Source organism: Calypte anna, chromosome 1, assembly GCF_003957555.1.
Source record: "Calypte anna isolate BGI_N300 chromosome 1, bCalAnn1_v1.p, whole genome shotgun sequence".
NCBI lineage: Eukaryota > Metazoa > Chordata > Aves > Apodiformes > Trochilidae > Calypte > Calypte anna.
In genome coordinates, this window is record NC_044244.1 from 181,309,019 (window position 1) to 181,322,317 (window position 13,299).

Consider the following 13,299-nt stretch of genomic DNA (forward strand, 5'->3'; position numbering starts at 1 on the left):
GCAGCCCTTAGGATAGGAACAAGGTAAAGATCAGCAGAAGATCTGGGGTCTGCCAAGGCTTTGCGCTTCTGCAAATCTGGACAGTTGACAGCATTTTAAATTAGGTGCTGCCTGGTCTCTGAAGAGTTTTCTGGAAGTACCAGGAAGTGCTATTACAACATTTTGTTAATGTTTGGTTCTCTTATGGTCTCTAAATCCTTCCTTTGTTGTCTTTTCCCAGGAGAAAAATAGCTTTTTGAAGTATTTAAGTTGTTGTTCTTCCCAGGAAAAAAAAAAAAAAAAAAGAACAAAACAAAACAACCCAGGGAATAATATGTTAATCTTTAACATGTAATGAGACGTGTTAGAGTGAATGGTGATGTGACCCTTCAAAGTGCTTGTGGATCTTGTAGGCTGTGCCCACAAAATAAATGATGTAGTGTGGGAAGCCTGACTTTATACCCAGCCTGGGTCAAGTGAAATAAGAGCAGATACTTTCCAAGTTTTATTGGTTTTCTACATGATTTCTAATAGCCTTGATGATACATGAATAGCATCAGGTAATTTTCTAATGTAAGCCTCCTGATTTAATATGTCTGTACATACCTTTCCAGTGTAAGCACCCGTTGCTATTTTCCTTTTTGTATGCTATTAGGATGTGCATACTGTGTATACGTACCTGCTTTGAATTGTGCACCCTGCACAAAAGCCTGAATAAATGGGTTTTAATGTTAATCCCAAGAATCACTATTCATTTGATGATCACTGTTGCTTATTGCCGGACTGGAAATTAATTTATTATTTTTTTTCATTTCTCTGAGAAGTTTTAATTCATTTTGTGGCACGAATCCGAAGTGGAATTTCCAATATATGTCTTGTGCTGTGATCAGTAAGTCATGGGAGGCTGGATTTGCAAAGAATGGATTGCTCTTGAAGGAAAAGATGGGAAGGAAAAGACTGGGAATTAAGGCAATTAAGGTACCTGAGTAGATGGACAGCTGTATTGTTCCCAAATTCAGCTAGCATCCCTTGGGAATACAGCAAACCTTGGAAACATCTGTGCTTCTCCCAGTGCCTTCCTGCAGGATGGCCTCCTTGGGATGCCTTGGGAACTGTGTGGGTGGATCCACTGGAGGACTTAGATTTGAAAGGGTGGCTCTCCAAGCATTAGGGCATGTGGCTAAAAATTGTTAATTAATAACTGCCTGACCAGGGAGCTGCCTCAGTGCTCTGCAAGCCTGCCATGGAACTGGGATGCTGCCCCAGTGCTGGCAGCTGGGCCTCCTGTAGGCAGCCACCACCCCCCCTGGGGAGCAGCCCCCCAACTCTGCTCCTCTGGGGGGTGCAGGCATTGACTCCTCCATCCTGGCAGGGCCTGGGCCACATCCTCCTGCAGCCTCAGGACTGCAGATGGGCAGGGTGGGCTGTGGGTCATGGCCAGGTTCCTGCTGAAACCCCTGGCAGACATGGGGAGCTGTGCAGAAGGAAGCTGCCCCCTCCCTCTGCGTGGGAGTGGGTTACACCAGGGCACCACCAGACCCCGACTCAGATCTTGGAAGACAAGGTTTGAGTTCAGGATCCCAAGATGAACACAAAATCCAGAGCTGTGGGATTTTAGGGGTGCTTTGCATCTAGGCCAGCACTGGCACTTTGGGATCAGCTTGCTCAGCACTCCAGTGATTGTTTTAAAATTATTTCTGCAGCATCTCCCTCCCTGCATTACCCACGTGGGGGGTTAGGGATGTTCCTGGTGCTTGGGGCAACTGAGGTGTGGTGGCCTCCATGAATTTCATGTCTATCCAGAAATGTTTCTGCAGTAACTGCGACTTGAAGCAGCCTTCCCCAAGACTGTTTACTTCAGGCTTCTAACACTGAGAGATTGTAAGACCCTGTAGTAAGAATACATCTTCTATACAACTTCAGAATGTTCCTGAGAACTTGATTCACTTGTGTGCTGCCTCTGCTGCTATCTGTGATGGTTTTTTTGCCTTCTTTTGTCAGCGTTGGTCTCTGTGGACATCCTGCAGGGGGGATTTGAGCAGGATGAAGGGTGTTGGACCTTAGCAGCCGGGCTTAAAAACAGAAACCTGAACCAAAGGGATTTGGATGCAATGAAAGTTTTCTCACTGCTGATGGTAGCTTTATTCAAAAGAGAGCTGCTCTGGTACAGCTGCTCCTTAGCTGGAAGGTGCAGGTTCTCACCCACTCCTGGTCTGGGAAGAGGGGGCAGCTCCCTGCTGGCAGCTGCTGCAGGACCCAGCCTGAGGATGTGGCCTCCTCCACTGCAGCAGCTGCTTTGTGTAAGCCTTATGGCTGAAAATTGTCACAATCTTCCATGCACGGTGACAATTGTGCCTGTGGGAAGGCCACAGGAGGTTTCTCAGTAATCCTGGAACAGGGGTCAGGATATTGCCCTGGTGAGGATGTGTCAGATTGATGTTCACCCCTGGATAAAGGTCTGTCTGAAGTAATGTTGCAGAGTTGTATGATGAAAGATGCTCTTCTGCTTGGAAGGAAAATATGAACTCAATCATGCCTGTGAATACCTGGTATGAAAGAGCAGTGCCTGGTGTGGAAGGCAGAAAGCAGCTTGGTTACCACTTGGAGTGGTGTTTTCCTCCCTTGTCCCCCTCACCTCTCACCACTGTGCTGTTTCCACACCTAGTGTCTGGCCAGCATCTTTGGTGGTCCTTCCATGGTTCATCGTGGGTCTTTCCTCTGATTTCAGGAGTGGTCTTTGCATTTGTAGCTGCAGCAGGGTCTGGGTTGGGAGCAGGGAGGTGGCAGCTGGCCAGGGCCAGGCAGCACCTGGGAGCTGGGGTGCAGCCACCTGGGTCCTGGGGCTTGGCCACCTTGACTACCAAGGGCAATACTGTAAACCTACATAGGGTCTGGGGGCTTTTCCCCCCATCTTTTTCTGTGACAGTGTAGCTGGAGTTCTGCTGCTGCTTTGCTTTCCATAGCAAGTTAGTGATGAAGCCCTGCAGCCCTGCCCAGCCCTGGCAGACTCCTGCCACAGCACTTGCTGGCCATCAGCAGGAGGCTGGTATCCCACTAAATTAGTTTTAAATGTTAAAAAGGTGGGGTAAGCAAGTTAGATGTCATTAGAAGTCTGATTCAGGTTTAGAATGGGGCATCAGCCCCATTTCCTGGCAGCACGGGGCACACTAACACTTTCTAATTTTATCATGGTGACATTTTCCTTTCTCAGAAATAATTCTATAGACGGAGCTCATGCCAACTATGAGCAGCTCTGCTGCACCCTCTGTGCACAGAGGTTCAGCATCAATTAAATCACTTTATCACAGAAGGAGCCAAGGGAACCTCATTTCTTCTTGTAGAAAATAAATCAATAAGCAAACATATCATCCCTCTCTGCAGTTCCTGGAGCATCTGTCTGCCTCTCCTCACCTGTGACAAGACCAGGGCAGAGCCTCAGCCTCAGAGCTGGGGACAGGCCAGGCTGAGGGTGGCCATGGCCTGCACCCCTCCCAGCCAGTTTCACTGGGGCTGAGCCCAGCTGGGGGGTGGCTGCAGCCACTCTGGGAGCACAGGGCTCATCCCAGTCACCAGCAGCTGCTGGAGCAGCAGGAGATGCTGCCATGGTCTGCATTGTGTTTGCGGGAGGGGGCAGGAAGGGAGGAACCCTGCCTGGACAAGGGAGTTTTGCTATTGAACTCAGGTTTGGGTTAAATAATAACGAAAGAATAATTTCTTTTCTGAAATGGGCAAAATATAAATTAAATCCAGGTTTGTGGGGGCAGTTTTCCCCTTTACATGTTGCTTCCCAAGGGGTGGGGTGTCAGGTCACCCCAACCACCACTGGAGCTCCTGTTCCAGGGGATCTCTGTAAGGTGAGCCTGGCGCATGTAAGGGACCTGCCTGGCAAATGCGTATTGCCAGCTCCTTATCCTCTGCTCTCCTCTTGCTTACACTTTGCTCACCTCATGTAAATTAATAGTGGTGTTTAATTTCTGTTGTACCTACCTGCTGTTCTTGGCAAGTTCAACTGGGGGAGGGGTGATGGTGGTGGTAAAGAAGAAAGCCCTAAAAAGCCCAGGCCTTTCTGTGGAGGCCTTTAAACAGCACCCCCCAGCCTGACTGCTGCCAAGAGGGCAATGGAGGTGCTCAGAGTCCAGCAGCAGCTCAGAACAAGGCAATGCAAGCACAAAATGATGTGTTAGAGGCCAAGCAGCTTCATGGTTAGAGCTTGTAAAGAAAGCACCCCCTGAAGCCAGACAGCAGCAGCAGCAGGGCTGGCAGGTAGTTCCTGGGATGGGAGTGTCCCACCCTGGGAGCTGGGAAGGGACCCTGGGAGCTGGGAAGAGCTTCCTACCCCTCATATTACATGCAGGCAGCTTTCCATCACTCCCTGCTTGGCTGCTGAGGTGATCAGTCCCAGTCCATGCACTCCACGACCAGTTTGAAGTTCAGCATCCCTGGAGCTACAGGGCTGTGGTATTTCCCCCCAGATGCTGGGGAGGGAACTTCACGTTTCACTCCAGTGCCCCTGTTTGCCTACAAAGGAGGCAGGGGCATCCCACACGCTCTGGTTGGATGCAGTGAACAGCAGATGTTCCCACCTGTGCAAGACATTTGCATTAAGCAAATCACCAGTGGGCACAACTGATGGAGGGTGATAAAGGGAAACACTGGTTTGGATTTGGGTTTTTTTAGGTCTGCTCATTCCCTTTGCATCCCTAGCATCCTGCTTTGCTCCTTGTTGTGGGGCTGCTGCTCCTGCACCTGCACATCAGGCTGGAGAGGGAAGGAAAAAGGGTCCCCCAGCAGATATGGCAGGCTGGCCAGAGGCAGGCAAAGCCTTTGGGCAAAAAACCCATTCAAGAGCTCCATCTATTTTGAATAGTTATTTTCTCACAGATTATAGCAGCTTCAGCTTTTTTTTTTTCTTACCTTCTTTTTTTTTCTTTTATTTTTTCATTCAGCAGATAACTATTTCATTGGTCTCCATCCAAATTCTGCTACTAAATGCCTGACACTGCTATTTAAACCCAGGGGTTTATTTGACTTTTTCAGTAAGCAAAATGAGAGGAAAACACCTATTAAATATGAATTAATGCATAAAAATGAACAGATATTCTATAGTATTTTTTATGTTTAGAACTGTTTAAAGGTACTCAGAAAGAGCAGTTTTGTTGTGCAAGTAGGAACACAGCTGCCTATAACTCACAGCTAACTTTTACGTTGCTCTTGAGATTATTTTTTTTTCTCTTACAGAACAAAAAACAGCCCATCAATGAGGAAAATTAATTTTATTTTTTTCTCTAAAAGCAGAATCCATGTACATCTTTTTTTCTGTATGGTTTAGAAGGTGGTTTTTAAGATGTGAATAGTCACATCACAGAAATCATACAGAACAACAAGTGAAGGAATGAAGAAGACCCAGCTTGACAATTGCTTTTCAAGTAGTCTAAACATTATTTTTAACTAATGTTTCTGCTGGAGCTGACTTCACAACAATATTAAAATCTCATCTACTAAACACAAGTATAGAGACAATGAGGGGGAAAAAGAACTACAAAACACAATTATTGCTGCTGTATCTGCATTTCTGTTTCCTTGCAAGGTTGTAATTTGCTGGTAAAACAGGTTTGAAATATCAGTTTCATTAAGGATGTCCTTCAGGAAAACAAAAAGTAACCAAGCAGGCAACCTAACTTGGAAAATTAGACTTCATCTGAGACCAAAAGCAAAAGCTGGCTTATAAAAAGCAGAGAGATTTTGTTTTACAAGGTGAAGAACAGATGAACACCTTTGAAACACTGAAAATGGATGTGCTTGACATCTAAAAAGATTTGGTTTGTAGGTGTTCCCAACCACCACAAAGTGCAATCCTGGCCAGATGGCAATTCCCCAGCTGTGCTCCAGATGTGCTCCTCAAGGTCCCCAGCCCTCCTGCACTTACACACGTTCCAGTTTTACTCAGATCTTCTCTATCACCACTAAAATTGGCCCAGGTGAATTCCTGTGCTCACAGGGGGTGTGTGAAGGGCTGAAGGGACTGGGCTCTTCACTGGCTCAGTCTGAGAGAAGAGGTGAGAACTATTGCAGTTGTTAAGAGGTAAAGAGTAACAAACACTTCAGAGTCCAAGTTATGACAGTCCTTTAGGACATGAAAATGGGAGCTGAAAATTATGTAAAGCATCCTTGCAACTCTAAACACCACATTGTATTCGACAGTGCCAGTGTAACAACATCTACTACATACTTGTAGCAGTACCACCTTGTAACACGCTGCAAGGAAAACCCAGCCTGAAGTAGGATGATTCACATGCAAACAGATGTTTCACAGGTGATAAGATGACCAGGTCACCAAGTCCTGATGAAACCTTAAGACAGATGAAATGTATTCTAGTACATCTAAAGATGAGGTCTGAGCATCTCTCATGTTACCTGGCAGAAGGTTAGCTGGAACAAACATTTAACACAGATGATTTTAGGATTAGTTCCATGGTAAGTCTAAACAATGTGCACATACATATTTAATTTGAACAAAATTATTAAACTATGCTTCTCTAAAATTTACGGAGTATATAAACCACACAAGGGTGTTTATAAAACCTCAGCCCTTTCGTAAAAAAAAAACAAACGAAAAAAAAACAAAGCAAGTTTTGTTTTGCTTAAAGTTTATATCTATTGTGGGGTTTTTTTCAGCAGTTCCTATGATAAATAAAAAATACACGATAAATGAGCAGATCCTATGATAAATAAAAAATATAAACAGCACTCCACCATGGCCTTATAATGCAAGGAATAAATTAGCAAGAGTCACATTGTAAATCAAAATAAATAATTTCTAAAATCTTTTTATTTTTTAAAATGGTCTCTTTAAATTGCACAGTATTTTAAACTTTCAGTAGCAATGCAAAGTCATTTGGGTATCTTTCGAAATGCTCTGGACATTAGGAAAGCATTGTGTCTCACTTTTCCAGCTTTACACAGTGAAAATACCTTGGTCAAACCATCAACTGATAAAACTCATCCATGTTTTGGTAGTCTCATACTGCAGCAGGATGCTGTGGGATCTCTCACCCAGGGCGTTCAGTCCTCTGGCACTCACTTTGCTGGGGCAGATGCCCCCTGCTTTCCAATCCCAGTGAGGTACTCTGGTTTCCACCAATAGCTTTGATAGTCTTTGAAAAATGTTCACCATTAACTACAACTTCCACAGCAGAAGATGGTCAAGAGCTCAACAACAGTCCACGTATTTCAAGGCTGCCCAAGTCCCCTCGCAGGGTCTCAGCAGACTGGCAGTGCCTTCTGCCGGGGGTGCCACGGGAACACATCAGGATTTGGGCTCTCCCAGAGCTATTCTGCAGTGGAAGACTGAGCTACAGTTCAAACATACAGAAGAAAATAGTGACACCTGAAAAGATATGATCTTACCTCAGGCTACTAGCAGTAGTCTTAAACCCATTTGCCAAGTGTATGCATGTGTATGTATGTATACTCACATGCACACATACATACATAAAATAAAATAAAAAAAAGACAAAAAAGTGATTAATACTGTCATAGCCTGGGCATATTTAGCTCCAAGTTAGGTATCCAAGGGAGATATTTAAAAACTCTAAATACTGGAAACACATTGTTTGTACACAAAACAGTTGTGGGCAGATGCCTAATGTAAATGTGCACTCAAAATACTGTGTATCTATATCCTATCACTGACCTAGCAGTAATAGCTTGGGATTGTATCTAAAAATACAGAGTTTCTGCTAGGGTTCAGAACAACTTTTAAGTACTGAAGACAAAGGAAAGTGTTGTCTTCCTCTTAATGGTCAGACAGGCCTAACTTGAAGGTATTTATCCTTTACTGCAATTCCAGCATTTAACTGGGACAAAGCCAGTATCACTGAACCACCTTTTACTGTTTAAGGAACATGGTATGATACAGTTCAGTTATCTGCATCAATGCAATTACACTGAAAAATTGAGTATCTGACCAGTACCATTGCTTTCATGTTTTTTACAGGTACCCTCCCTATAGGCTGTTGATCTCTTTGCTGTGGAGGAGTTCACATGGAACACCCCTAGTTCTCTCCATTATCACAGCAAAACCAAAGAAAATATCAAGGCCAGTATTTTGTCCACAGTAAACTTGGTTTACCCAACATAAGAGAATCCAAAGGGAGTTAACATTTCATTGCACAACATTAGAACCAGCAAAATGATCCTGTTCTTATACTTTTAAAGCATTTTCAGTGCTTGAGCTCACAGGGCAGAACCTACAACAATAATTCTCAAGCAGTCACCACAGTTTCAGGGATTCAGTGCTGCATTAAACACAAACAATACTGACAACCCTGGCCTGGGCACTGCAGCTCACAGTCCCATCTCTCTCCTTACACCATTCCAGAATGTGGCTGTGCCTGCTGATCCAATGATCCAGGCTAGACTGCTACATGTAGGTAGTGGGAAGCATTCTGATGCTCACGTGACAGGGACAAAGATGAAATGCCTGCATTAAACAAATGTTTCTGTTCATGCTTAAAGGAATTCAACTTTTGGCTGAAGTAAATTCCTACATAAAAAATAAATGTAGAAACCCATTAAAAACACAAATATAATAACTGCATTACTAAAACAGCTGCATCTACACTATGGTGTAGTACTTAAGTGTAATTCCATTTAAAAAGATCTTAGTGTACAACTAAGATGAGACCCATTTGCCAGTCCAAACCTCAGCATCAGCGTTGCATCGATCTCTACATTAAAACATGCTCTACAGATGGCAACCGACCAAATCCAGGGGAAAAAATGTTGCCACAGGTGAAGAAGTCCTCTCCCTAAACAGAAAACGCAGGACAGACGGTGTAGAGCCCCTCTGGTACTGCCGCAGGGACAGGCAATGGCAGATCCTGCAGCACATCAGCAGCAGAAGCTGCATGAGCACCACGTCCTGAATTGGTTTGCTGAACATGGTTCAGATTATTGGATATGTCTATATGCACAATGCTCTTTAGAAGCATTTGCTGTATACCCAAACCCTACCTGCTGCAACACACGGTGTTGCACAAGTAGTGAAAACGTCTTCGTATTCAAAGGTGCTTGGACATAATTTTCAGGCAGCATTTTACCTTTATTTTAGTGAGTTCCCACTACAAAGATTTTGGAAGGAAGAAGATGCCAATAAGCTCTTTTTTTTCTTTTTAATATGTGAAATTGAGACAGACACCTAAATTAATACCTACTTTTACTTGCCTAAGTCTATCCTATGTCTGAAATCCCTACTTTTTAAATAAGGGATAAAATGTTGCCCAAAAGACTAGTTATAATTATACATCTGTGTTTCTACTAAATCTACAAATCAAAATAGTTCTCAGTTAAAAAGATACAATTTGTATCAACAGTAAAAGGTACTTTCTGGTTCTTTAGGGCCTTACTTTAGATTCCAGCAAGTGTATAAAAATTATCAGCAGTAACAGTGTAAACTAGTGATTTTTTTTTTTTAATACTGAACATTGTTACAATGGATGGAAACCTAAAACTGTTGGCAACTGACTATGTCACATAAGTACATCTGATATCAATTGCAAAGTCTATTTCTATTTTAGATATATATATATATAGAAAAGCTTATGAGGTGCTAGTAAAACCCATGACTTAAAACCAGAAATATCCCTTACTAATACTAAACCAGACTTACTTTGTCTGTTTCTAAAACTACACTATTTGTGGCAAGAATCAGGCCTACATAATGCAACAGGCCAAAAACTAACTTCCTAACTTCAGGAACACATATGGTATCTTCTCTCCCCACAATCCTCCCCACCCCAACTGAATCAGAAAGAAAGGAAAAAAAGTTTAAGTTATCCTTTTGAGCTACAATATCATTAGTATAGTGCAGTTAATAAATGTTGCATATCCTCAACACACACAACCTTTTCAGGCCAGCCTTGATAAATAGCAAGAAAAAAAATCAAACAGTATCTTAAATACAAAACTTGCATTGAGATAATTAAATTCATTTAAAAACAGGTAAATATTTTATGAAAAGCTTATTTTATCCAGTACACTTGTGCAGCAATACAAAGACAAACACCTATAACAACTAAACAAGGCCCCTTTTTACTGACCAGAAATACACTGAGCTAGGTAACCACATGGGAACTGAAACAGGGTGGCCTGGTTTGGGCAGGTTCTGAGTCTTTGCAGCTTCTGCTAGGTTCAAAGGGGGCTGCAAATTCTCAGCACCTTCAAAAATCAGGCAAAAAGGTTTCTACCTTATCAATAAATTAAGTTAAAAAACGGGTATTTTTTCCCTCCTCTGATTGCATCTGGTCTTACTAATCAACTGCATCAACAAAACATGTAACTATTTAAACACAACAAAGAAAGCAATGAAAAGTGCCATACTATAAATTACTAATATATTGTTACCCATTTTACCATTAACTGGTAACTTTATTTGTTTAAAAAATGAAGTCAGTGCTGTATTAAATCTTTGTTTCCTATAAATAGATGATTATAGCACAAAAAAATTCACAACAAACAAACAAACAAACAAACAAACATGGTGCTGTAAAAAGTACAAAAACTTGGCTTGAAAATTGCCTGCCAGAAGTAGCAAAATCCTCTTTCTGCAGGTTGTTTTAATATCATGCAGGCCAAGGACAAACATCCAGCAAGTTAAAAAAATGAAAACAAAAATCCCAACAACATGTAACAAGGATAGAAAGTGCTGCATATAAACCCCTGATGCACCAAAGATTATAACCAGAGACTACAGATTTTTGTTTTTTTAGATATATATATATATATTAATTTAAACTGGAACATTCTCCAGCTGTGAAAATATCCATTTAAAAAATTTCAAACTAGGACACAAAACATATCTGGTACTTCCGATGCATGGGGCTATACATACAGACTCCATGATACAGTATTTCACATAAACGGATTACTATATAACCTCCTTGCTGAGAAGGAGATCCCAAATGCTATTGTAGCAAACCTCCCTCAGCATTAGAGCTGAGCTGAAAACTACGAGACACCACAAAGATGCATCATCTCTCAATAACCTAGCTGAGATTTCTCCACTAAGATGGCTGCAGCGAGCTGCTGAGCGTCCGTCACGTGAGGGTTCTTCTTCATAACGATCCTCACAAGATCAGGGGGGAAGATGTTGCAGAGATTTATGTAAACCTTCTCCCGGGTGTCTTGGTGCCTCAGAGGGTCTTGAGGGATTCCACAGTAAGGTACACGCCAGGTCTGGTCCTGCTGTTCAGGTAAGCTTTGGAAGGCAAACTGCTCGTAGCATGGCTGCGTGGGGTTGCTTGGCAAGGAGTAGGTCTGGCGGTAGCCATAGGCATCCATCCCGTAACTCTGCCTATCCCAACTTCCAAGCCCATCTTGGCCAGAATAAGGCTTCCTGTGTCTTAATGGAGAGTTATCGTACAAACGCGAGTCTGAAATGCTCTCTATTCTCGTGGACACGAGGGCTCTCCCCAGATGCATGGTCTTTGAATGTGAGGAACTCTGAGATGCGGAGTATTCGTTTGGACAACTCGAACGAGCACTGGCTGCTGGATGCTGCAGATGCACAGCCATGTAGGGAACTGGAGGTTTGTGGTGATGCTTTGGTTCTTCGTGACTATAGCTTTGCACTCTTGTGAGAGGCTCGTGGTAGCTCTGTAGGAAGGGCTGAGTGTTAAGGCGGCCGTGGGGGTGCATATGCTGGCACTTCAAGTTCTCCTCTAGCTGTGGGTCAGGAGAACTCATGTAGGAGCGGTCGCTGTAACCCACGTAGGAATCGCTACTGCCACAGCTAACGCTCCCCTCACTACTGCAGTCAGAAGCTACAGAGCTAATCCTATAATCTGTGTCCAAGGAGAAGCGCCTTTCAGGGCTGCGTGGACCAGATATACTTATATTTGAATATGCACTCAGCATAGAGTAATACCCTCCATCCACAGGAGACTCACATTTTGGGTACTGGTCATAAGGCATTGGCGTTCCGTGATTTTTGGTTGCCATCATCACTGTAGGATACTGTCCCTGTGGTCTTTGATCCTGAGGTGGGAAGTGAACTCCAGATGGAAGGCCGTTAGTTAAAGGTGCAGTACTTTGGGGTTTGGCAGCAGAGGAACTTGGTATACTAACTAAAGAAGGTACAGACCTGGTTTCCAATTTGTTTTTGGTGGGAAGCTTTTCCTCCAAGTCTTGATAGACTTGAGTCCGTATACTAGGATCCGATTGCCTCTTTGGAGCAGCACGTTTCAGCTCAGAAGTGCCATCATTTTTAGTGCTACAGGGAACGCTATTGCTTTTTACCAGTCCTCCTTCACTTGTAGTTTTGGCAGCTGTGATTCTAGACATGGCACGAAGTTCATCAGCTACAGATCGCTGAGGCTGATTTCCCCTTTCTGGATGATAGTATTTGCATTTGTGTCCATAGGTACATTTCTTCCCTATTAATACAAACATAATCGAATGAAAAAAAAACTTCAACCAAAATCTGTTAATCATCAAGCAATGGAAATGCCCCTCATTTAAAGTTTTACTGATGATTTGAAAGAGCTTGCAAATGTTTTGAACAGGACAGGGTAAGATCTAACATCTCTTTTTTTTGGGAGGTGGGGGAAAAAGAGGCACTGGTAGTGTGCAGTACCAAGTGCTCTAGAAAAGCAGACTAACACGTCCAGCCACATTTTGAGCTGAACATTGTCAGTGTATCTGTACACACCTGCTGTACTGGGGCAAGGAGATACAAGGGCAGAAAATTTAATAGAAAAGTCAGAAGAGTTGTCAGACTGGCAGGTTTCAGTTCAGTCAAGATGGTGGTGTGCCTGTAGGCATGCTTAAGTAGCTCAACTCCAGGCAGGTAAATCAATTTTCTGGAATAAAACTTCGATGTCTTATGACCGAATCACATTAGAAGGGCTTGCTGGACCCTGCAGAATTTATGTGCAGTTTTAGATCTACTCCTACAAATCATTAATGAAGTTGCTCTATTAGTAGACCAAAATGTTCTCTAGCTAGCACATGAAAAAAATCACTTCAGTTTCAGCCATCAGCTCAGCATTTTAACTATTCTCAGGCTAAGACAATAATGTAAAAACCTCTGTTTAAAAGCTTTTATTTTTGGCAGTGTTAAATTGAAGCTGGAGTTGGTCCCTAGTGCCAGCAGTACAGAAAACTGACAAGTTAAATTAAATTACCATATGGACACGGTTGCTTCTTATGTTCTGGCACAATAGGCTTCTTCCTAAGAAAATTGTCCAGACTTGGACCATGGCGCCCAAGAGGATCATCAGGAGGCATAAATCTATAAAGCAAAAAGAAAAGGTATGATGG

The 13,299-nt window shown here is 43.0% G+C and overlaps 1 protein-coding gene across 2 annotated transcripts in view; it reads right to left on the reverse strand.

Moving 5' to 3' along the window:
• Window positions 1–9,828: 9,828 nt before the first annotated feature.
• The window catches only part of ZC3H12C (zinc finger CCCH-type containing 12C), a 40,895-nt gene continuing 37,424 nt past the window's right edge, over window positions 9,829–13,299 (reverse strand). For both annotated transcript variants that reach the window (XM_030469285.1, XM_030469284.1), the window contains exons 5-6: window positions 13,164–13,270; window positions 9,829–12,413 (exon numbers count right to left, since the gene is read on the reverse strand). In XM_030469285.1, coding sequence (XP_030325145.1) covers window positions 11,017–12,413; window positions 13,164–13,270 — 1,504 coding nt within the window. In that variant the 3' untranslated portion in view covers window positions 9,829–11,016. The remainder of the gene's footprint in view (window positions 12,414–13,163; window positions 13,271–13,299) is intronic.